The sequence below is a fragment of the Trachurus japonicus genome, chromosome 21 (assembly GCF_045865225.1).
Source record: "Trachurus japonicus isolate A0001 chromosome 21, Traja_1.0".
In the NCBI taxonomy this organism is placed as follows: Eukaryota; Metazoa; Chordata; class Actinopteri; order Carangiformes; family Carangidae; genus Trachurus; species Trachurus japonicus.
The window spans coordinates 2,318,285-2,340,546 of NC_140927.1; the positions used below are offsets into that span (position 1 = coordinate 2,318,285).

Here is a 22,262-nt window from a genome sequence, read left to right on the forward strand (position 1 = left end):
TCAGGAATTCAAAAGCAGAGTGAGTGTCCCGTAAAAAACCTCTGACAAACAGACGTAAAACGTGCCAAAGAGGAACATGCGTGGTGTTTAGTACGGGGTTTGTTTTAAGTGTCATGGCACAGCACAGAAACTATACCATCCACTGTTCAATATCTCCCCATTTGCTGTCCGCACGGTCGTCGTACTTGGTGTTCAAGCCATAATACTTCTAAAAAGAGATAAGAAATGAGGGCGTGAGAAATAAGACTCCCATGGTTTTCATGGGACACAATTTGCAGCACATGCACCGTCCGATTATTATTAACAACTGAGTTTTAAATCAAATACTGTCTGAAGTGGAAAAGAGGAAGAGGAGGCCTACCTTCTGCACCTGAAAGATCTACACACCGACACCGAGGTGGGGTAGAGGAAGGATGAAGGAACAGAAAAACGGGAGAAAAACAAATCAGCTTCAAAAACATGTGATGGAGAACAGACATGCATGCAGAAAAAAGAAGAAAAAAAAAAAACGAGGAGCTGAGGAATGTGAAGTACCCCCCTGCACGGCACAGTGAAAAGTGAGAGACCCAAGAACACAAGTTCACTGGAGACTTAAAGACCTATTAGCGTGACCAGACATTTTCCCATGGTTCCTTGCGGCTGGTTTCAGCTGCACCAGTGCTGCAGTGTCACTATCAAGCCTGTGTTCCTGTGACCGACTGATCCTGCTACACAACTAGGGTTGGTGGAAAATTTCCAGTAAATTTCTGGTACATTTCTGGAAACTTTCCATGGGAAGTTAAACTGGGAAATTTTGGAAATATTCCAAATTGGAAACTTTCCATGGGAATTATTGGGAATTAACTGGAAATTGGGGGTGATTTAAACAAACTATATCATATCCAAACATAAATGTAAATATTTTGTTTTGTCATAAGCAGACATCCATGCAAAATAATACAATTAAAAAACATGACATTTCAACAGATTTATTTGTAGAACTTTATCAAGTTTTAATTCTTGTATGAGCAATCAATTATTTTACTGAACATGAGTATGTTGTGTACATGTTGAGTAAAATATTACTCACCCCCCACCCCCCTCCACCCCACCCCCACCCAATCAAAACGTAAAATTTCCCGTTTATTCCCATATATTCCCGTTAATTCCCATGGAAAGTTTCCAACTTTGAAAATTCCCGGAATTTTGCAACCCTATACACAACCAAAGACGTTGCTGCCAATCAACAGCCTCAGTGGAGACAGAAGCTTCCTTCACTCACCTGCAGGAGTCGGAGTAAACCAATGAAATCAGCTGCAGTATCCAAACTCTTGTCTTAGTTGTGACTTATTGAGATTCAAAGCTAGTTCAGGCCATCCCCATACATAATAAATAACATTCACTTCCTCTAAGCCAACTGCCAGCCACCCTCTGTTTACCATTTGACATATTCTTTTAAAATCAAAGCGTCCTGTGGATCTCGTCCCTCTTTACCCCACTGACCAAACACAACGCCAGCTGAAAACACACACCCTCCCTCACTGCTGCACTTTCCATCCCATTGCCTCAGTGCTTTAATCCAGATTTGCCACCACTGTCTCCTTGTGCGCTTGCCCAATATACAGATTTCCTGCTTTGTGATTCGGGCTTTCGGGCTTCGATTTGCCGCTGACCTCTTTGTACCTACGCATCGCTCCAGCGATGGGCGGCAAATCCCCGATGATCAATGGGAGACGGCTAATCCGCTGCGCTAAATTTAAAGGGTTCATTCGAGATGAGAGGTCCTGGGAGGTCTCGCACCTCTCGCTACAGCTGACTAAGAGAATGGCTGCAGCTGTTTTTGCACACCTCAACAAAGTCACGCTCACTTCCAAGAAGGTGTCATTGAGTTGTAGAAGTCAGATACTCATTTAATAACACACCACAAACACAGAAGGACACCCTGAAGCTCTGATACAGTTCATCTGAAATCACTGCAGGAATAATTCAACAATTTTGTATTATTCCCATTAATAATCACTATTGTGATCTGTTACATAGCAACTCTGCATCTACCTGTGCTGCATGATCCCTGACCTGCAGATTCTAATGGAAAACATGTTTCCACTTCAACATCAACATGTACCAGAGCAAAATTTGGCACAGAGGTGATGGATGCACAGTCCAGAACAGATTAATAACTGACTGGAGGGATCTTGTCCACTACTTACGTGTCTGGACACCCAATTAGCAACTGAGCCGGGCACCGTCATAAGCCCCATTCATCGAATGGGTTACACAATCTGCTTACGGTTCGTCGCCACTGCTGGACTCACCAAGCTTCCCTTCTTGATCGGAGGGGTCCCTGGGCGCCCGGTGAGGGCCGCCCTCAGCCCCCTCCCCGCCAGCCGACGCCCGGCCGTCCTGCCGCCCTCAGGGTACCCGGAAAGGCTGCATCCTCTGGGCAGTCAGCGGGCGAGACCGCGGTGGGTCATGTGGGTCGGATCACGGCGGGACGCGGCACTGAGAGTTCAGCTCGGAAACAAGAGAGGCGACCGCGCACTCTTCGACCCGCTGCTATAAAGCCAGTAATCCACCTTTAAGTTCTGTCTTCAGAGTCCGAGGAAACATCCAAACATCCCAGAGGCGGCTGCGAGCGCAGAGACCCATCGCTCATGTCGACAACAACAACAACAACTGCTCTCCACTGGAGTCTGGACCAAGGAGCACAGCCCGCTAAGCTACTTTAGAACTCAGCTAAAGGGTTTAAAGACACACACACCCACCCACACACACACACACACACGCACCCCAACCGGACTCAGCTCAACAATAACCGTTAATCCAGTGCGTATGACTGTGTGCACACTGCTGTTGTTTGGGCTCACACCAACTGTGTTTTCATTACTGAATTACTGAATGGGGCTTGAACACTGATTATCCCAGTAAACCTTAATGGGAAGAGGTTACTGATAGTGTCAAGTAAAAAGATTCTTAAATTTTTATTAAAGAGAGAGAAAGAGAATGGATTTGGGCAAAAACAAAATATAATATTGTGTATATATTGAGAAGTTCAAAATTTTGATATAGTGTTCCTTTAATTATTTGTGGCTGCGATGCACTGACCTCAGCCTCACAACCTGTTTTTAAAAGAAAATTAAGAGGGATTTCATAAACACTTGTGTTTTACTTTATTTTTTTACTCATTGATGTGTTCATTTTAATATTTGTATCGCTCTACTGCATACATTGTGTTGTGTTTGCTCTTTGTTTTGACTTGTCTTCTATTTTATTGTCTTTTTTTACATTGAGGTGTGCTTTTAACATGAGGTGTTTTATATCTGCCCATCCACTGCAAGAAAAAACTATATGCACACAGTTTTGTCAGTGTGAGAATAAATAAGTAGTTATATATCAATATGAAACATTACAGCAAGGCTTGATGGATGAACCCCCAGCAGAGGCCTGTTTTGTCTAAACCATCTGAGCATCACTCCAACAGCAACACACAGTCCTCAGATATTAAAAGGTGAGTGGTTCCTGGCAGCAGTAACATGTATTTACAGTTTTAGGAGTCTTTACTTCAAAAACAAGCTGTGGGTGCAGACTGTCGGGCAACCTTTAAAGGTTCGGTCTTGACCGATGAGGTAGGCATCTGTGTGTATGTACAGGATTAACTCCAGGTTAAGAGCGGGGAGCTAGGAAAAGTTTGACTCTCAGAGGTGCTAAAACCACTGAAATAAAAACACAAGTAACACACCAGCGATCTGCAGTCCAAACTCACAGCCACACACGGAGACGTCTCAGCTGTGCACCTGGCTCAACAAAGACTACAACATGGTGCCAACACTGACTCCTGAGGTGCTGGATGCTGAGGCTGCAAATCTCACTTTCCATAGCATCTGAACAATGTATGGAGAATCAGATGTAGATATCAACTGGCAAAATAGAGGAGTAACTAGGAGTATGGCTCTATTATAATATGGCATACTTAGTCAGGGCTTTAAGAAAACAACTATGACAAAACATTTTTGGCCTTAGTCAAACATGTACATCAAGGGTTAGGGTGTAGAACTGGTTAAAGTCTGATGGTTAGTTCTACATCAATGTATGACTTGTCTCCATTAAAAACTATTAAATTATCTATATAAATAACTATTAAAACCTATTGTTTGTGAATTTGGCCTGATATTAACTGGGAAAGGTTCAAACCCTTCTTGAAAGTGTAATTAGTGAGACTAAAAGCTAATTGCTTTGGTGAACTGTGCTAATCCTCACCATGCTGTGTGGAAGCCACACTGTAATAAAAAAAAAAAAACACATCCACATTCACTTTTCACTTCCTTCAGGTATGTGCTCACATCACTGAAAATGTTGTATGTGGGATAAAACGTCCCTGTTTATTGACATGGTCTCTAAGAAGTTAATGTGGCATTTTGTAAATTGTTTTTGTTATTATAGAAGACTTTCTAACCCAAACAGTGCTGTTCAAAGTGACGGCTGCAGCTCTGTGTTTACACCTCTGACCTCTGACCCGCAGGATCAAAGAGTCAGCTTAACAGTGTTGACAGGAAATGCTTCAGGTCCAAACAGAGAACAAATAGACGCCTGAAGTTTGTTTGTTATGAAGGGTTAGGTATGACTATACAGCAGCACAACATGAGTGTTATGGAGCTACAAAAATGAGCTGAAGTCCACAGAGCTGTTTAGCTGGTTTCCAGAGTGTCTCAAGGGTTTCATGTTAAAAAAAAATAGAGGTCTGTCTTTTTAATAATGAAGCAGATCTAGGCTCTGAATCAAAGCCTCAGTCCATAGAGATGCACAAAACCTATATTCAGAAAATGAGCCTCAGAATGAGCTGCAAGGACTTGTATATCTTTGTGATGGCACAACAAAGCAGTCAGCCTGGCAGGATTTGCTTTCTCTCAACTGTTTACCTTAAATCTGCTATATTTTGATTAGATCACACAGACCAATCAGAGGAGAGTCTCACAGCCTCTCATCTGATTGGCTCACTGACCTCTGGTCGTTCAGAGCTCCTGAGAGAGGAGGATCAAGGAGTAAAACTAGACTGGGATGCGTCTCTGTAGGTGAAAGGTCTTCGTATGGCGATCAAAACTCAAATCAAACCCTGGAGAACGTGCCAAAACACGGGAGCTTGTGACGGTGTGTTTTGTGATGTCGTGTATATATACCTCTTTCTGTTGTCGCTCCAGCTCCTTCATGCGGATCTCTCTGGCCTCTGCCCTGGCTGCCCGCTTGGCCGCCAGCCTGGCCTCGGCCTGGGAAGGACAGAGAGAGAGAGAGAGAGAGAGAGGGACAGAAACACGGAGGGAAAGGAAATAGAAAAAGGAGAAGTGAGACGACAGCAGCCAATTTGGTTGGACTAAAATGGCACATGTCTAAACATCTGTAAATGCTGAGCAGGCGTGGGAGCGAATGTCCAGTTCCTCGACAGAGAGGTGAAACTGGTGGCACATGGTGGGTGATGTAACCAGGGTCAAATCAGAATAAATGGACATTTCATAGACGGGCCTAATGCTGTACATACGATCCTAAAAAATCCAGTCGTGCAACTTCAGATTGGAGCTGCTGACACTGCAGTATGTTACTCTAGACTGGATTAGCAGTGTCTATAAACACAGTGTATCATGTGTCCTTTAAACTCTGATTACTGACCTAGTGCATTGTATTTAGAGCCATGCTATCCTGTCATGCTGCTCAGACATGCCGTAACAACGGTGCGTAAACGTGTGCATGTATTTATATGTCTGTATTCGGGGGCATTGCCTTTGCTCCACTTAGCACTCGGGCGAGAGCGGGGCCTTTTCCTTAAAAGGACCTCTCTCAGAGTGTGTACTGTATGTGTGTGTGCGTTACACTGTGTGTGTAAGCATTTCCTTCCTCTAACTTTGTGGTAGACACTATGTGAAACTGCATCGAGTCGGCCTCTAGGTGGAGTCGCTGTAATCCCCTCCTATCACTCTAATGTAGCCCCCCCTCCTCCGAACACACACACACACACACACACACAATGTCAGTCATCATGACCGAGCAACAGGAAATCACAAAGAAAAGAGTTGGTTTCAGAGGAAAAGCCATGATGACTCAGTCGATCCTGTTTACACTGTTTTTTAAGGAGGAAGTAAAAATCAGTTCTTCTCCAATCTAAAGGAATCCGCTCCATCTCCTAACACTGATGACATGTTTTCAAATTGATCTGATCACATGCTGCTATTTTTACTTCTTCACATTCTTGGAGAATGAATTAATAAAACAGAAATAACAAGGCTGCGTGTCTGTGTGCCCAAGTCCTGGTCCATATCGTCACGTTTTATTTTCACACTTACGAAACAAGTGCACTCTGTTTAATAACCAAATAACGATAAGAGTCTTAAAATAATCTCATGTCACTGAAACAAAGTCATGCCCTCGTGTTTCTCTAAATGTGTGGTTGCTGCTCACCGGCTGCGCTGTGCGACGCTACATCGGACTGATGTGGTCACCAGCACAACCGACCACACCTGACCACACCCGCTTCTAGTAATGAGTGGAGGCAGATTTGCAGCGGTGCGTCTTTTCCGTTTGAACTTTTAGTGTGCACTTTCTCTGTTGTAATTTTAGCATCAGGATTGACGTGATGACCTGTGAAGCCTGCGCAGTAATTTTAGGATTTATATCCATGCGTCCGTCCCAGAGGTGGAGAACGACAGCTGGTGTTGGCCTGAGGTGCTACAACAGCTTGTTGCTGCGTCAGTAGAGACACATTCTACCCTGCAGTGGACTCTGTGTGCAGAAGGAACACCCTGCCTGTGAATGGGTATCAGGACTCTGCTATAAAAAAAAACATTGTTTTCAAAGGGATAGTTCAACATTTTGGCAAATTGTCCCATTGCCATAATCCCTATAGTTTTAAGAGTAGGTTTGTTACTTTTAATTGTCGGTGCAAGCTATTTTTAGAACGGCGGAGCAGAGCTGCGAGCTGCTCGGAGCTACGCTACAGAGGCTAATGTATTTAGATTTCTTGGTTTCCCTCATCAAACTCATCAAATACACAATCCAACAACTCCAAAACGCTCTGGTGGACAAGTTGTGACCTGCACATTCACAATGCTATGAAATAATAATGTAACGTAACGAGACAGAGTTGTTTTTGAGGTAAATTCATGCAAAACCCAAATGCACGTTCCAGTCGGGGGCAGTTTTTAGGCAAGCAGTCTCTGCATTTGCCTCGAAAACGACTCTGTGAGTTTGATGAGGGAAACCAAGAACTCCCATGAGCCTCCATAGCGCAGCTCTGAGAAGCTCGCAGCTCTGCTCTGCCGTTCTAAAAAATAGCTTGCACCGACAATTAAAGGTAACGAACCTACTGCTGTGACTATAGTGATTATGGCAATGGGCCAATTTGCCAAAATGTTGAACTTTCCCTTTTAAGGATATATAAAACCCAGATTAAAAATAAATAACATTCCTGTTTAAAAGCCACAGAAAAATGAGAGTGATGGCGGTGATATTCCAGACACTGCTGCTGTCCCTTTGGCTCACTCACTCACTCTCTGCTTAAATAGCAGTTCCTCTGAGTCAATGATTGCTCATTGTCCTTCAGATACTTCACATTTTTGCCCATGGTTAGCAGAAACTGAAAAGAAAGCTCTTAAAATCTAACATCCTGCTTGTGCAGATGCATCTATGCTCAATAATACATACAATAAGTCTCACTTGACCACATCTTATGTTCCATGACCCCTAAGGGTGAGAGAGTTGCAGTGTCACTGCAGAACAAACCCTGCAATAAGTAAAGCACTTGAAAATCTCCATTTAATGGCCACTTTGCTCTGAGGAAGGAGCACTACTACACACTTAGCCCATCAACAACAAGCTCAGGGGCTAAGAGCTTTACTCAAGCAGATCAACAGTGTACGAAACCAGCTACTGACTTCATCCAAATGAGAGGCGAGATGAGACACTGACTTGTAAAAAATGTATAAGGTGTTATTTATCAGTGTGGGGTGGGACGGGTCTGCTTTCTGCTGTTTTAAAGGGGAACTATGCAAGTCTGGTCGCTTTTCCTCTGTGTTGCTAACCCTCCTCCCGGCCATGTGCATTTGTTGTAAATGAAGAAAGTGAGAAAGCAGCCCTTGGAGCAGTGGATAAAGTTTTTTATCATATACTCATTACAATGTGTAAACAAGAAATTACGGGTTACGAGAGCTGGGACACCAGGTCGGAGGCTCTGATATTACAAGTTTGGTTTGGACGCTAGGTGGAAGGCAGAGAGCCTCCATTCTCCCAAGTTACAAGTCATTTATTTAACCATCACAATTACTCCAAAGCTGTTTAATTATGGTAAAAATGTAGCAGAGTTGAGGTAAAAACCCTACATAGTTCCTCCTTAAATGAAGGTGTCAGATGGGTGGGACACGCAGCAACACAATCAATGTGCCAAAACACAATACAGGCAGTGCCAGGACATGGAGACAATCATATCACCCTGACTTAGACTTTCCTGTGAACGACAGCTTACGCCACTCTCAATTGTGTGGCTGCTGTAAACCCCACCCCGTAACACCAGGCTAATGTGACACACTTGATGTTTATGTCATCATCTGATCCAGTGGCTCAAAACCTCTTCAGCTCATGGCCAACTTGAAAATCTCAAAAATGTTGGCAGCCCACATCGACCGCTAAACAATACAGAGATAAGAATGTGTTCGCTTTATATTTAATAAGTGAAAGCAGGGGAAACACTTTGTTTTATTTAGTTCGACAGAGATCAGTTATTAATTCACCACGGGTCTCATAAATAACTCACTTATTAACCAGCTATTCAAGTTGATATTCAGTTTTTTGCCAAGCCAAACTCTGTTAAACAATGTACCCTACCTCACAGTGAGGCTGAGGACGTTTTAATACAATGCAACTACAGTATAACAACCCACAAAGCAACATTTTGAAGATACTTCAGACTGCAGTTAAACAGTGTGAAAAGTGGGCCTGCAAAGAAAAGACAAACTCAACTGTCATCAGTCTGTTTGTCTATCTGGTGATTTCACCACTGAATGTAGCAGCAAAGTAGGTGTGAATGACTTCATTATTTGCACATCTATTTGCTGTCTTCCTGTTAACGGGTGGGAGAGTTGCTTATGCTTAAAAAGGAACTTTTGTGAACAGTAATTTAACTTAACTATGTAAAACCAGGCTGACTAAAGTTATATATATTACCATACATTCTTTTTTAAACTTCAGCCATATAAATGAGCACATTACTGGTTTATTACTGGAGTTTCCACACAAGCTGTATATGAATGGATGTATATTAAAAGGTGCATGTAGGTAGAAGGATGCACACAACTAGGCCATAAGACAGACTGGCACATCCTTTTTTGTCTTCCTCCTCCTTCACAGCTATTTATAATGACCTACATGGACATGGGTTCTATCAGAACTGTTCTACTTCAGCCCAATTTCAATGGGGTGACTGTTCTCCAGAGAGCCAATGAGCTAGTTCATTACAAAAATGGAGACTCTTAAACACTTAGACATAACCTTTGAAATGGTCCACATGCTGACAGGAGAGGGAAAAAAAGATAGAGGAGGAGATATAGGAGGTAAAGATAAAGAGAGGGTTCATTTGCACTGTGTAAAGGTGGATTATATAACAGTGTACAGGACATTGTCCTGACTTGTGGCTTTGACAAGCCAAAATGACATCATGTTTTCTTTTCTCACCACACATGTGAAGGTGGTGCTTCCTTTCAAAAGACCTAATCACACAGTATTCAACACGTGCCACTCTCACTGAAAACAACAAAAGACCATATGAGATGACACAATGGAAATAGTGTGAGATCATGGGAGCAGGGTGACCGGTGTTCTGCTTTCATCCCTTGTCCCATCATGTCACTCGTATTGAGACGTTGTTCTGTATTTTGATTAGCTCTATGTTTGTTAACTTTTTTTTATTAGCTCCTTTCAAAAGACAACACTGCAAGACTGACATTCAATAAATAAAAGAATAAAAAAATAAAATCTCTGTCTAAATGGCTGTGATGAAAAACAGACAACAGAGTTGTGTCATGTCAATCAGTCAGTGCACACAGTTGAGGCGCAGGTTGGGGTTGCTTGCTGTTCTTGGAAACCCTACAAAGGATACAATGAAGTATAATAGACGCTACAGCTACATCGAGAAATGGGAAGGAAGTTACATCTGCGTGAAACCAGAGGAAGGATTCTCTCAGAGAGTTTCTGTCTTCTCTGCTGGACGATTTCCACACCTATACACCTTCATATTTATATTTATTTTATTGCTTCTGTGGACACAGGGCAGGACGTCTCCACCAGCTGGAAGCTAAACCATCTGACACTTATTTCATTTATCCAGGCATCCATAGTGCGAAATACGGGGGGGTTTGGGGGGGTCGGACCCCCCCGATTAACCCCTTGAGACCCCCTGAAAGACTCAAAAGCAAAATCTGAGGGGGGTCTCAATCTTGTCAAAAAAAAAAAATATATATATAATATAATACAATAATTTTATTGTGGTCAATTAAATGTGTTTAAGATCACCATGTCCAGTATTCATAATTCAAAACATTTATTCGTTTAACATTAAGCTGAACCGTGTCACCTGCACATTATGCAAATTAGCCATGTGCGCCAGCCCAGCGCAGGAGTCGAGCCCACTCGCTATCAGAACAGAGGATCCCGTTCCTCTCCCACCCTCTGCCGAAGAAAGTGAAGTTGAGGCCGAGTGCTCTGAAGACGTAGCCGCAGCCCCTGCTGCTAGCACTGGTGATTGGCCGCTTTTCTTTTTCTTTCTTTTTTTTTTTTTTTTTTTTTTACACCTGAGCAGGTGGGGTAATGGAAATACCGCAACCCTTGGCTTGACATTAAGGCAGGAAAATAACTTGAGGTAAGAGGCTAGCCTGCTTCAGCATACTATGGCCTGAACCCCCAGTGGTGTTGTTTGGCCAGGCGCCTGTTGTGAGCTATTTGTCTGTGCTTTTTCAATTTTCACGATGGCCCGTTATACGAATGTGATTTGTGGATGTGTTCAATGCTGCGTTTAAACGTAACCTATTTGCTAGATGGATGGTTAGATAAGGCTACATGATCGGTCATAGTTGCAGGCTGAGGATCTCGTGCACATAATTGCACGTCAGTCTCCGATCTCCAGATTTATACAGTTGGTTGTTATTCGAGTGCACGAGTTTGGTGTCTTTCATTCATTTTAATTGTTGTATTTTATTTATTGTCTATTCGTTTCTGCATTGCCCTGATCGCGCGCCAGTCTCTTATACCTGGCATTTATTCATTGTTCAAGTGCGCCAGTGTGGTGCCAATTATTGTCTTTTATTTATTTGAATTATCGTCTATTTATCGTCAATTAGGCCTACTTTCTGCATTGTAATGCACAACTTTGCCTCTCCTTTTTAGGCTATAGGCTAATTTTCTTGGCTTATTGTAATGTTATAGTCCTACTTTATAAAAAGAAAAAAAAACGGTATTGCGCAACAATCGCGAGTTAGGGACCCCCCCGAATATTGATGGGTATTTCGCACACTGCAGGCATCTGATGAATGAAATTCTTCATGTGGGTAAACAGTGTTCCCGTTTCATGTCAGTAAATTGTGATACTTGGCAGTGTGCAGGATGACTATAGTGACGTTTTCACCTACACCTTCATCAAGTATCTTCATAGCTGAAAATGTCCAATCTGTAAAAATTGTCACATATGGTGTGACAAACTGAATTATGAGTGGAAAAGGCATTTTAATGCACAAATTAATGTAAAAGGTGCTGAATAGTATAATAATGATATCATCACTATGCACATATAAGGATGAATTGAAGCTTCATTAGGTTTTATACTAATTATAAGGAATATAGCCCAGCCGTTTAGGTAAAGTCCCTATGTGTACATCTTATAATAGTGTAATGACATGATTATGAATTTTTATTGGTTACTTTTGATGTGGAAATATAATTAGTACAAATTGATAAGGATTGTGCATATTTGTCTTATCTGGCAAACAATCTCTGAATTAAATGTTAATATTTAAAATGTTGTCACACGGGTGGACAATTTTTAGGACAACCACACAAAAAAGTGTAAAAAAATCTAAAATAGATAAGGAATTGGTAATGAACACATTCAATTTTGAGTTACTCACATATAAAGCAATACAATAATGTGTCATTTGACATACATTTTAGAAATATATTTTTTTCCACTTTGGATTTGAGTTCACGTCAACCACCCATATATTTATTCAATATGTGATTTGTAAATATGTTCTAACTGAAATTGCCAATAAATAGATTTGTCAACTTAAAACTGGATAACAGTTCATTTTGAGTGTTTCATTACCATGATTAAGATGGCAGATTTCTTTAGTTTGAGAACCGATGGAACGTTTTGGGATGATGTAAAAGCACAATACAAAAATATAGAACAATACAAAGGTATAGTTATCTGTAGATATTTTAAGTGGAAGACATACAATTTTGTTAAATTGTGCTTCCCAACTGCACGCTGCATGCAGCATACTGAGGTGGCAGCTGTACTGGCCTGGCTTCTGTCAATCTGATCCCTTGTGTCCACTGACAATCTCTAAGGTCCTCGAGTGCCACCGGGGCTAAATGCCCGCCTGCGCTGACTCCATCTCCTGTGAGCTTATTTCCCACGCCCTGAATACCAGCCTTCAGCAACCAAAATGGACGGGTATTTTAATGAGTGTGAGTGCTGACAGGGTGGACAAAGAGGAAAAACTGAAATAACTCAGGTTTCTGTCCAGCTGGGGGATTGACTGGGTTTAAAATAAGGCGTGGACATTACGTACATTCACACAACAGTTTGCTTATTTTCCAGCTGATGACGACGGAGCAATAAGAAAAAAAAAAAGGTTTGGTTCCTCTTTTACAGAAACTTGTAGGCCTAATTCTCCCAGATGCTTCCTAAAAGGGAGTGGCTGTGAAAAGACCCTGTTCATTTTACAACCACAGACATGAGTCAACTCAACAGTCACATTTACCTCTCAAGGAGCAAGAGTTTCATCACTTCCCAAACCAATCAAACTAAATACTCTTCTATTTGGGCCCAATAGAGTCAAACAATATATCAATATTGTTTTATTGTATAACTAACTGAAGAATCAAAGTTCATTTTTGACGTGGTAACAATATCAATCTCAACATAAGATCATTTTTTCAGTTGTCGCAGTTCATCTTTATCAGTGGATGGTGTTTGCTCTGTTGTCATGGAGACTGATCTGTTAACAACTTGCACGTCAAATAGCAATTCCCACTCAAGGTCCATTTAACAAATGCTGAAAATAAAACAACATCAATTGGGATTGTCGTCTTATCACGTCAAAGTCAATGTCAGCTGATAATATTTGTTTTAGCAAAACAATACATCACAAACCAATATACAGTATGTAGGTAAACAGAGGATCATGAGAGTCCTCCAGCAGGGCTGTGCTAACAGACGATGACTGACCATCATCACAATGATCACTGATGGTTTATGCTTTAGTTGATTTCCTTTTAATGAAGTAGCTTATTGGTATAAAATAAATATTTTAATTTGCATTATTTCTGATGTCAAGTGTCAACCATGAAAGAGAGAGGCAAGAAGAATTGCAGGTCTTCCATTCAGCCCACTTGAGGGCAGGCTTTATAGCCTGTGAGGCAAAGGCCAGGGCTAAACATTTTTGTACAACACAAATGCTTACACACCTGATTAATATTTAACAACCAGGTAGTAACTGTAGGGCAGGCAACTCTGTGTTTCCATCAGCTCCTCTCTTAAAAGATATAATGTGTATGAATTCCCCCCATCTAGCGCTGTGGTTGCATATCAGAACGTATTCTTGATGTTGCATTCCCGTGAAATCGGGCAGACGTCAGACAGACAACAGACGCTGCATGTAACAGGATAAACAAGCGTCTATGTAAACAAGTGGTCCGCCAGCACGAGGCAAAACAATACAGGTGTGACAATATGTTGTCGTGGTGATGTCGTATTGTTTACCTGACCCATGTTTTACCGTCTTTCTCTCATCGAGTAAAATTACATCCGGTTGGTTTGCCGACGGCCGTCTGCCTGACTGCACCTGAATGCAACATCAGTGCCCCCATCCTTCCTCACACTACACAGTGGTGACAGTTTTAACAGGCGCTACCTGGAAAACTTTCTCCCCGAGCCGACAGCTCCCCTGAGTTTCCATGGTTACCTACGGTCACGCTGCCACTCAACGTAAAAAATGGCGATGCAACATGGCCGCCTCGGTTCGGTGCGTCGCCCACTTATGTATTTGTAACGACTTGTAACAAGTCATTCTAAGGTACGAGAAAGCTTTCATTTGTATGCGGGTGTGATTCGACTTCAGTGAAATACATATTTATGAAAGACATTTGATTCTAGCTAATAAAAAGCCAAATAAATTACATACTGGGTACTACTGCGGTCAGGATGCCTTTACTGAGAATTTAGTCTAAAACATTAACACAACATTAAGTGGCATTTCTTGGCTCGGGCATGAAACGCCTCTAGCTGCTCAAGAAGCTGCCGCCGTCCCTCCAGCTGCCTCAGGCTGCACCACAGACACGTGGGACAGCTGTGGAGCTCTCAGCACTGCAAACAAACTGGGTAGCGACCGAGCTGGCTACTTCAGGCCAGGAAAAAACAAATAGTACGCTTCAGACGTTTCTAAAAATAAAACAACGGAGGGAAACCATGCCACAGTTCCCCCTGAAAAAATTCAAGACTCTCCTGAGATGCAGACATACCAAGCGGTGGGTGGACTGGATCTCACTCAAACACAGCAGTCTACTAACTCTACTGTATGACCGACATCTGAGATATTTTCGGTCCATGTTCCCCACATGTTTCCAGTTGCGTATACAATGGGGCCCTGCTTGTTTTTCTTTGTGGATGTAATAGGAAGCTCCTTGTAGGCTGAACACGGGCCTTCAGGCAACAGTTGTAACTCTCAGTGCTACTGAAGCATGATGGGACTAAGCAGCAAGCAAGGCCATACAGGATGTTACACAATGTAGCTGTGAGAGCACAGCGTACAACAGGAGAGTGGGAGCAGAGAGACATTTCTGTGGCGTGTTTATTTCCAAAAAGGTGATTTATGACTTTGTGCTTCTTTCATGGTGTCACACACATTCATGCAAAACACTCTTTACTCCCTCCCTCGGGGCAGCAACACCCAGAGAGGGAGGGCTACATGTCCTGCTAATGGGCACACTGACACAGTTTGGATGAATTGATTTACGTAATGTCATGAAGTGTGGTTTATTTTAAATGCCTCTTGTTATTATTATTCTCTCAGAAGCACTTTTAAATTTGGTTGTACTGTGCACAATGACAATAAAGGCATTCTATTCTATTCTGATTTCATATAGTCACAGTGGTTGCTATTGACAGTCGTTCCTTTTGACATTATGTTTAAAGTGTAATGTTTCCTTAATTTTGTATGTTTTTATGCATGAAACTTTCTACCTAATTCTAATAAATGTGATTTCATATTTTCAAGATGTATTATACAGATTTAATTCATCCATATTTGTTACATCGTCGTCGTCGTCACTGCTTGGTCAGCCTACAGTCCCATCAAATGTTTCAGTGTTTCCACTACAGTCACTCACCATTAGCACTTGGAACACTTTGTTATCTTGGAACTGTCTTGAGTCACTGGCGAGCACATTAAATCTTCTCAGGCGCTAACCTTATTCATCATAGGGAATAAGACTTTCTTAGTCCTGAGTAGCTGCAGCTTTTATCAACTGAGACACTCAGGCAGTACGTTTACATGACTGTTGAAAAAAAACAAATTATGGCCTTAATCCGACTATGACTGAAGATTTTTCAGATTCAGATTTATTTATTTTTGTAAAAATGGGAACAGTACATATTAATGATATGATAATGATAATTGACATGTAAATATGTGGGATTGTAGCCAAGTGGCTAATTTCCATCCCCAGTCCCATTGGCAGGTTGATGTTTAGAGTCTTTAGACATAAAGGACAATGACGATAAAAAGTACAAAAAGTAAAAAGTACAAGAGGCAGGACTGGAACAACAAAACACTTTTGACATCTTACACAAAAACTAATACTGGACTTCTCCAGATCCCACTAAAAGACCAAGATAATGCAATTGGAAAACACTGGTTTTCTTCTACACATTCACTCACAGTTCTTTTAATTGCCCGTTTATTTGGCTGAGGCACACCTACGTGTTCCCACACTACACACACACACCTTCTTTTTCCTTTTTTTTTTTTTTTAAATCAATCGATCCGCGGAGCACTTGCATGCCGATTCGTGGAGAGCGATCAGAACAAATCACGAATCAACTGCACCACTACTTATAATATTTTGATTTCCCATCTTGAAGTTTTATATTGAGTTGGTAAAACTTAAATGTGTTGCAAATGTTATATAATAGATTTGGTTGGAATGCCTTTTAGTGGACAAGGGACGTAATAATAAGCTGGTATAGGTGTCGGCTATATAATGAGCAAAAAAACAACAACAAAAAAAAACTAATTTGACTATTTAACACAAGAAGCATTAGAAATTCCAATCTGATTTGGGGGGGAAATTGACAGCCCTAGTTTTTCCTCTGTGTCAAAAAAAAATCAACTGGACAGGGGTCCAGATTAAGCTGCTGAAACAACGCATATCGCCACCTAGTGTTGAGGAGGAGGACACCGGACAACGATTTTCCCTGTTGCATGTAAACTGGGACAAGGACAGAACCTGACGAACATAGCGCGGGTCAGCTGTACCTGTAAAGGCACTGACCGCAGCACAGACTGCGCTCCTGCTGCCGTGCTGTCGGCTTCCTGCTAACCTATTCCTCTGCTCCACTCCCATTCACTGCTGACTTGTTACACACTGCCCTGTTCTCCAGAGGAGCCGTCCTCGTCTAGCGTTACCTTTTACATGGAATGAGGAGAGGGTCCTGGTGGATTTGACGCCTTTGTTGACGACTCGGAGCAATTCCACGATAATGCTGGGTTTTGTCACACAAGTGAAAAGCATGAGTAGCCAGTTGATTTGAATGACTGTGTGAAATTTAAGCAGTGGTGGTGCTCTGCTGCCGAGTGAATATACTGGGGGTCTAGTATAGGAGTGAGTATAGGAGTCTAAAGAGAAAGGAGTGGGGTGACCACAGAGGAGGTGCAAACTATTCTAATTAAAAGTTTAAGTTTTTAAAGTTTGTTTTTTTTTAGTTTGAATAAATGATGTGAGTAACTGTCTGTGTTGTGGCAGTCAAGTTTTTCATATTAATTTCCACGGATGAATGTCAAAAACTACGCAAAGTCTAAGTCAAAGTCAAACATGAACAGTCCTGTCTATAATGAGTCTATATGGTGGTTTAATTTGAAGCTGTCCTGACTCATGTATAGGTCACATCCTCATGGACACTGGCATGAACATCACTGCTGCTGGAAAACCCCTCCAGTGCAAATACTGAATGTTAAACATGAGTGCACTCTGCAGCCTCCTGACACCTTCCATCAATTGTGGTACCTGCATTCCCTCCCCACCGGGCCCCACCCCTTCAATGTTAACTAAACTTTGGAGGAAAACAGAGCCATGGCGAATAAACAGGAAGGAGTTTGCGATTGCAATCTGCAATGGGCTGCGCACGTGATGATGTCATCAAGAGGAAGCCAAGACTCACAGAGCCTGCACTTCCTTTTAAGGAGACGTGAGTCTGGCGAGCTGAGCCCGAACTGAAGCCAGTGGGTTGTGTATACACAATTATTATGAGGAAATACACAAGTAGTTGTTTGGGTCATTAATGCCTGTTTAAGTGCTTCATGGCATAATGGGTGTTCACTGGAGAGTCTCAGTGTGTTGGAGCCAGATCCTGGGTGGTAGAATCACCTCCAAGGACACACAGGAGTCTATGAATGCTTTGTTCAGAGGAGCAACACATTTTAACATCCACATGAAAATGAGTTTTTCAATTGCATGGGACACAGTTTAAAAACCTTCACTATTAATTGGGTGAAGATTTGACTTGTTTGCTGTCGCTGCTTGTCCTGTATTAAAGATTAACTCGGCTGTGACTGCAGTGAGGGATTGTGGCTTGCCGTCTCGTCGCCTGGATGATGGTAAGAATGAAGGGAGGGGGATTGTGCGGTGGGGCTTCCCCTTCCTCACCGTCAAGCCCCAGACTAATCCGCTCTAAATACTCAATTCTCATCCACGCTTGACTGAGCTTTTGACAACCACCCAGCACCAACCTGGCAACTTAATCCCCAGTTAGGATCATCTTCTCAAACTCACAGACAAACTAGGCTGTCATTAGAAAGCTGGGGACTGAGCAACAAGGACGCAGGCTTACAGATATAGAAATATATTACTATTAAAGGGATAGTTCAGCTTTTTTTGAAGTGGGGTTATATGAGCTACAAATGGCCATTAAAGGGATAGTTCAACATTTTGGCAAATTGGCCCATTGCCATAATCCCTATAATTTTAGTAGTAGGTTCGTTACTTTTAATCGTTGGTGCAAGCTATTTTTAGAACAGCGGAGCAGAGCTACGCTACGGAGGCTAATGGGATTTTTTGGTTTCCCTCATCAAACTCATCAAATACACAATCCAACAACTCCAAAACTGCTGATGCGTGTACCCATCGAGTTTTTCAGCAAGCAGTCTCTGCATTTACCTCTAAAAGAACTCCGTCGTAACGTTCTGTTATTATCTCATAGCGTGGTGAATGTGCAGGTCACAACCAGAGTGTTCTGGAGTTGTTGGATTGTGTATTGAGGGAAACCAAGAAATCCCATTAGCCTCCGTAGTTTAACTCTGAGCAGCTCGCAGCTCTGCTCCGCCGTTCTAAAAATAGCTTACACCGACAATTAAAGGTTAACGAACCTATAGGGATTATGGCAATGGGACAGTTTGCCAAAACGTTGAACTATCCCTTTAAGTATCTCCACAAACATTACACTTGCTATACCTGAGGGGATAGGGACACATATGGTTGATAATTTGGTGTCAGTTTTTTTATTGGAGATGATTTGATGTCATTCCCACAAAATCATTAAAGGGATAGTTCATCTTTTTTGAAGTGGGGTTGTATGAGCTACTAATGGCCATTAAGTACAATATCTGCAGTAGAAAGGTCTCTACTGAGGAATTGCGCTGCACCGAGACACAGGGACAAGTAGTCAGCGTATTTTCGCCGCCCACGAGAAGTCCCGTCTCAAAATAATACACCTGTTCAAGAGTACGATCTAAAGTAAAGACTTGCATCATCATCAGCTGGTCGGAAAAATGTTTGTTTATCTGGAACTGTGTCTCGGTGCAGCGCAATGTGCCAGTGTTTCTCAGTGGACAGGGGGCAGAGACCTTTCTAATGCAGATATTATACTTAATGGCCATTTGTACCTCATACAACCCTACTTCAACAAAGCTGAACTATCCCTTTAACGACTTTGTGGGAATGACATCAAATCATTTCCAATGAAAACTGACATCAAATTAACAACCATATGTGTCCCTTTCTCCTCAGGTATATAGAAAATGTAATGTTTGTAATGTTTCTGACTCCAAGGCAACCAATACAGTAGGCTAGTTGCTATGGATTGAATCACACTGAGATCTTAGAGCAAAGTGGGGCTGCAAACAGCTGGAACGACTGTAAGCTAGACTGTGAATTTATTCATCATCACTAGAAGATTCCTAAGCTGCTTTCACACATGCACCCCCACCTAGACATGAACCAGAGGAGAAAACATAAATGTAAGAATTGAACAAACTTTGCTCTCATGTAAAGCTGAAGTGTGCATAGAGCAGGTCACTGTCCAGAGAGTGAAGAGCTGGTGAACTCTCTCTCACCTCCATCTACACAACAGATGAGTTCCAGCAGGTGAGAATCTGTCCCACATGGAGTCTTGTTGTGTGCTGCTTTCGTAAAAGCACAATCCCAGCGTTCATGTTCGCATTTCCCAGTTGATCCACATGTTGGCTAAACATTTCCAGCATCACCCAGAACAATTAATATGTAACAGGAGACACTGCCGTCGCGTTTGTTGAATAATGATCCAAATGACCCCATGGCTTTGAATTCTCTGTCTGATCGCAAGGTCACAAAAATTGCTAAATCGTTCTAAAATGTTGCTTCTCTGGCCTGATCCATGTAATTCAACACTAAACTTTCTTGCTGATGTATAAAAGGTACAGTCTGTAGGTTTGTTCGTTGCAGTTTGCGAACACAACATTCAATTTGGGCATCAATCCTCTTGGGATCAAGCGTGTCATCCCCCTGCCCCTGACAGCAGTTACCAGAACGGTTCAAAGCTCTCCTTTGAATATTTGCTACAATCACCAAGATCTACACCCGTGGTGGCTCCACCCCAACTGCGCCCTAGATTTCCATGTTCAACGCAGCAGCCCTCCTACTCGTCGCAGCATAGCCCTTGAAGCTCCCGTTGATGGCGATGGCCTGGTATGGGCCCGACACTCGGACTATCTCCTTTTCTTCACTGGTAAGTGTGTATCCGCCATTTCTCCTGGCTTGATGGTATCCAGTTGCTATGTTTTATACAAGTCTGCAGGGCCACACACCCAACTTCACCTGTGCTCTGTCATTGGCTAGTGGAAAACACACCTACTCCCCGCCCAAAAACATCCCAATGACATCAAAACATCAGAATACAGCTACTTAACTCTACACATGAGTAAAAGCCCATAGGTGATGATTAAGCAGGATTTCTTTTGTAAAAGGCTATTTTTTGTTTTTTAGGAAAATTTCCAGACTCTACCTTTAATCAACATTGCTGAATGCTGATTTCTCTGCACTGAGACATCCAGCTGTTTTAACAGAACTCGATGGAGGCAGTTTTAACAGCTGGTACACACAGAGCAAACAGAGGCTTTGTATATCCATACAAGCCAGTTAACAAGGCTGCATCAGCTCTCCTGAAATGTCTTATGTTTTGAATCATGATCTGGGCATGAATTTAAAATATGTGGTTTTCATGCCACGTCTGGCTGTACAACATGCCTGTATGACAGCGGCCCACATGTAGCCAAGTCAGGCTGAAGAGCTGGATTTGGACTATGATATGACTATGAGGCTTGTACCTCTGTCATGTTGACAATCATGACTGTACCTTTTGCATACAAACAGACTATACTAGTATAATGTTATTTATCCAGTGCTCAAAGCGAGAACAGGAGCATATTCTGCATGAAAAAAGTGTGAATGTCTGAGTAGTAAATAACCTTGACTGTAATCTACCATTTCTCACTTGTTTTGACTTTGTAGCACATAGAGAGAGATTTAGGAACATGACTCTTTCAGCGACTAGTCAGTGTTTTTCAAGGGTGCTGTCAGGTTAAATTTAACAACATTCACAGGCCAAGTATGTGCACACAAACTAGATTTACACTGTGACACACCTGGGTGTGATCTCTGAGTGTAAAACACACTGACACACAAGTGAACTAGAAGCTTCGACGAAAGGAAGAGTTTGCCTTGGGCCAAATTCCAGGAGTGTTATCATCACTATTGTGATAATCAATACCTGACTCCAAACTGAGGGGGGTCTACGGTACATGATACATGTGGATGCCTGAGGCCTATGAACAGAGTCCTTAAAGCTTTTTAATTTTAATGTGCTGAATATTTTCTAGTTTTATAGTTTGGCCACCTGGCAACAGTCATTTCCAGTGATAAGCCTGTACTTTTGTATATTAAATAACAAGCTGTACTGTATGTTATGAGGGACTGTGGAAGGTTATTAGTGGTTGTATAAAAAATAATGGCCTTGGTTAAACTGCTAAATTAGAATGAGTGGGCTTACAGCCCAACTGTAGATTTTTAATATGTTCTCATCACTCGCTTTGTGTGCCACATATTAGCCGAGTGCCATAAAAACAATGATGGGAGTCAAACCCGACTGTTATGAGATTTGTGGTTAAACTGCACAGCCTTCATTATACAAACATAAGCAAGCCCTAACAGCAAGATCCAGTAAGTGGGCGTTTGATTTGGTTTGATCCTTTACCAAACTGCCTCCGTGTCCTCAGAGCTTTACAACAGACTAGTTGGTAAATAAACACCAAAAACCACAGGTTGCAACTGGCCCTCTCTGCAGAACCAGCAGCTGATTGGTCCAATAAACAGCAACAGATATTGTTCCTTGAACCGAGAGATTCTACAACTGTATTAACACTATCCTGCTTGTTACTGTACTTTTATTGAATATTCAAAGTGTTCTAGGCAAATTAATGATTTGCTTAGAAGTCACAACAATA

General features: G+C 42.1%; 1 protein-coding gene across 25 annotated transcripts in view; it reads right to left on the reverse strand.

The window, feature by feature from the left end:
* The window catches only part of LOC146964605 (uncharacterized), a 46,304-nt gene that overhangs the window by 19,337 nt on the left and 4,705 nt on the right, over positions 1-22,262 (reverse strand). For 17 of the 25 annotated variants that reach the window (XM_085765939.1, XM_085765933.1, XM_085765932.1 and 14 more), the window contains exons 2-4: positions 5,154-5,240; positions 362-379; positions 137-208 (exon numbers count right to left, since the gene is read on the reverse strand). In XM_085765939.1, the coding sequence (XP_085622065.1) occupies positions 137-208; positions 362-379; positions 5,154-5,240 (177 nt within the window). The remainder of the gene's footprint in view (positions 1-136; positions 209-361; positions 380-5,153; positions 5,241-22,262) is intronic. The other 8 variants (XM_085765938.1, XM_085765936.1, XM_085765937.1 and 5 more) reach the window with 1 other exon arrangement.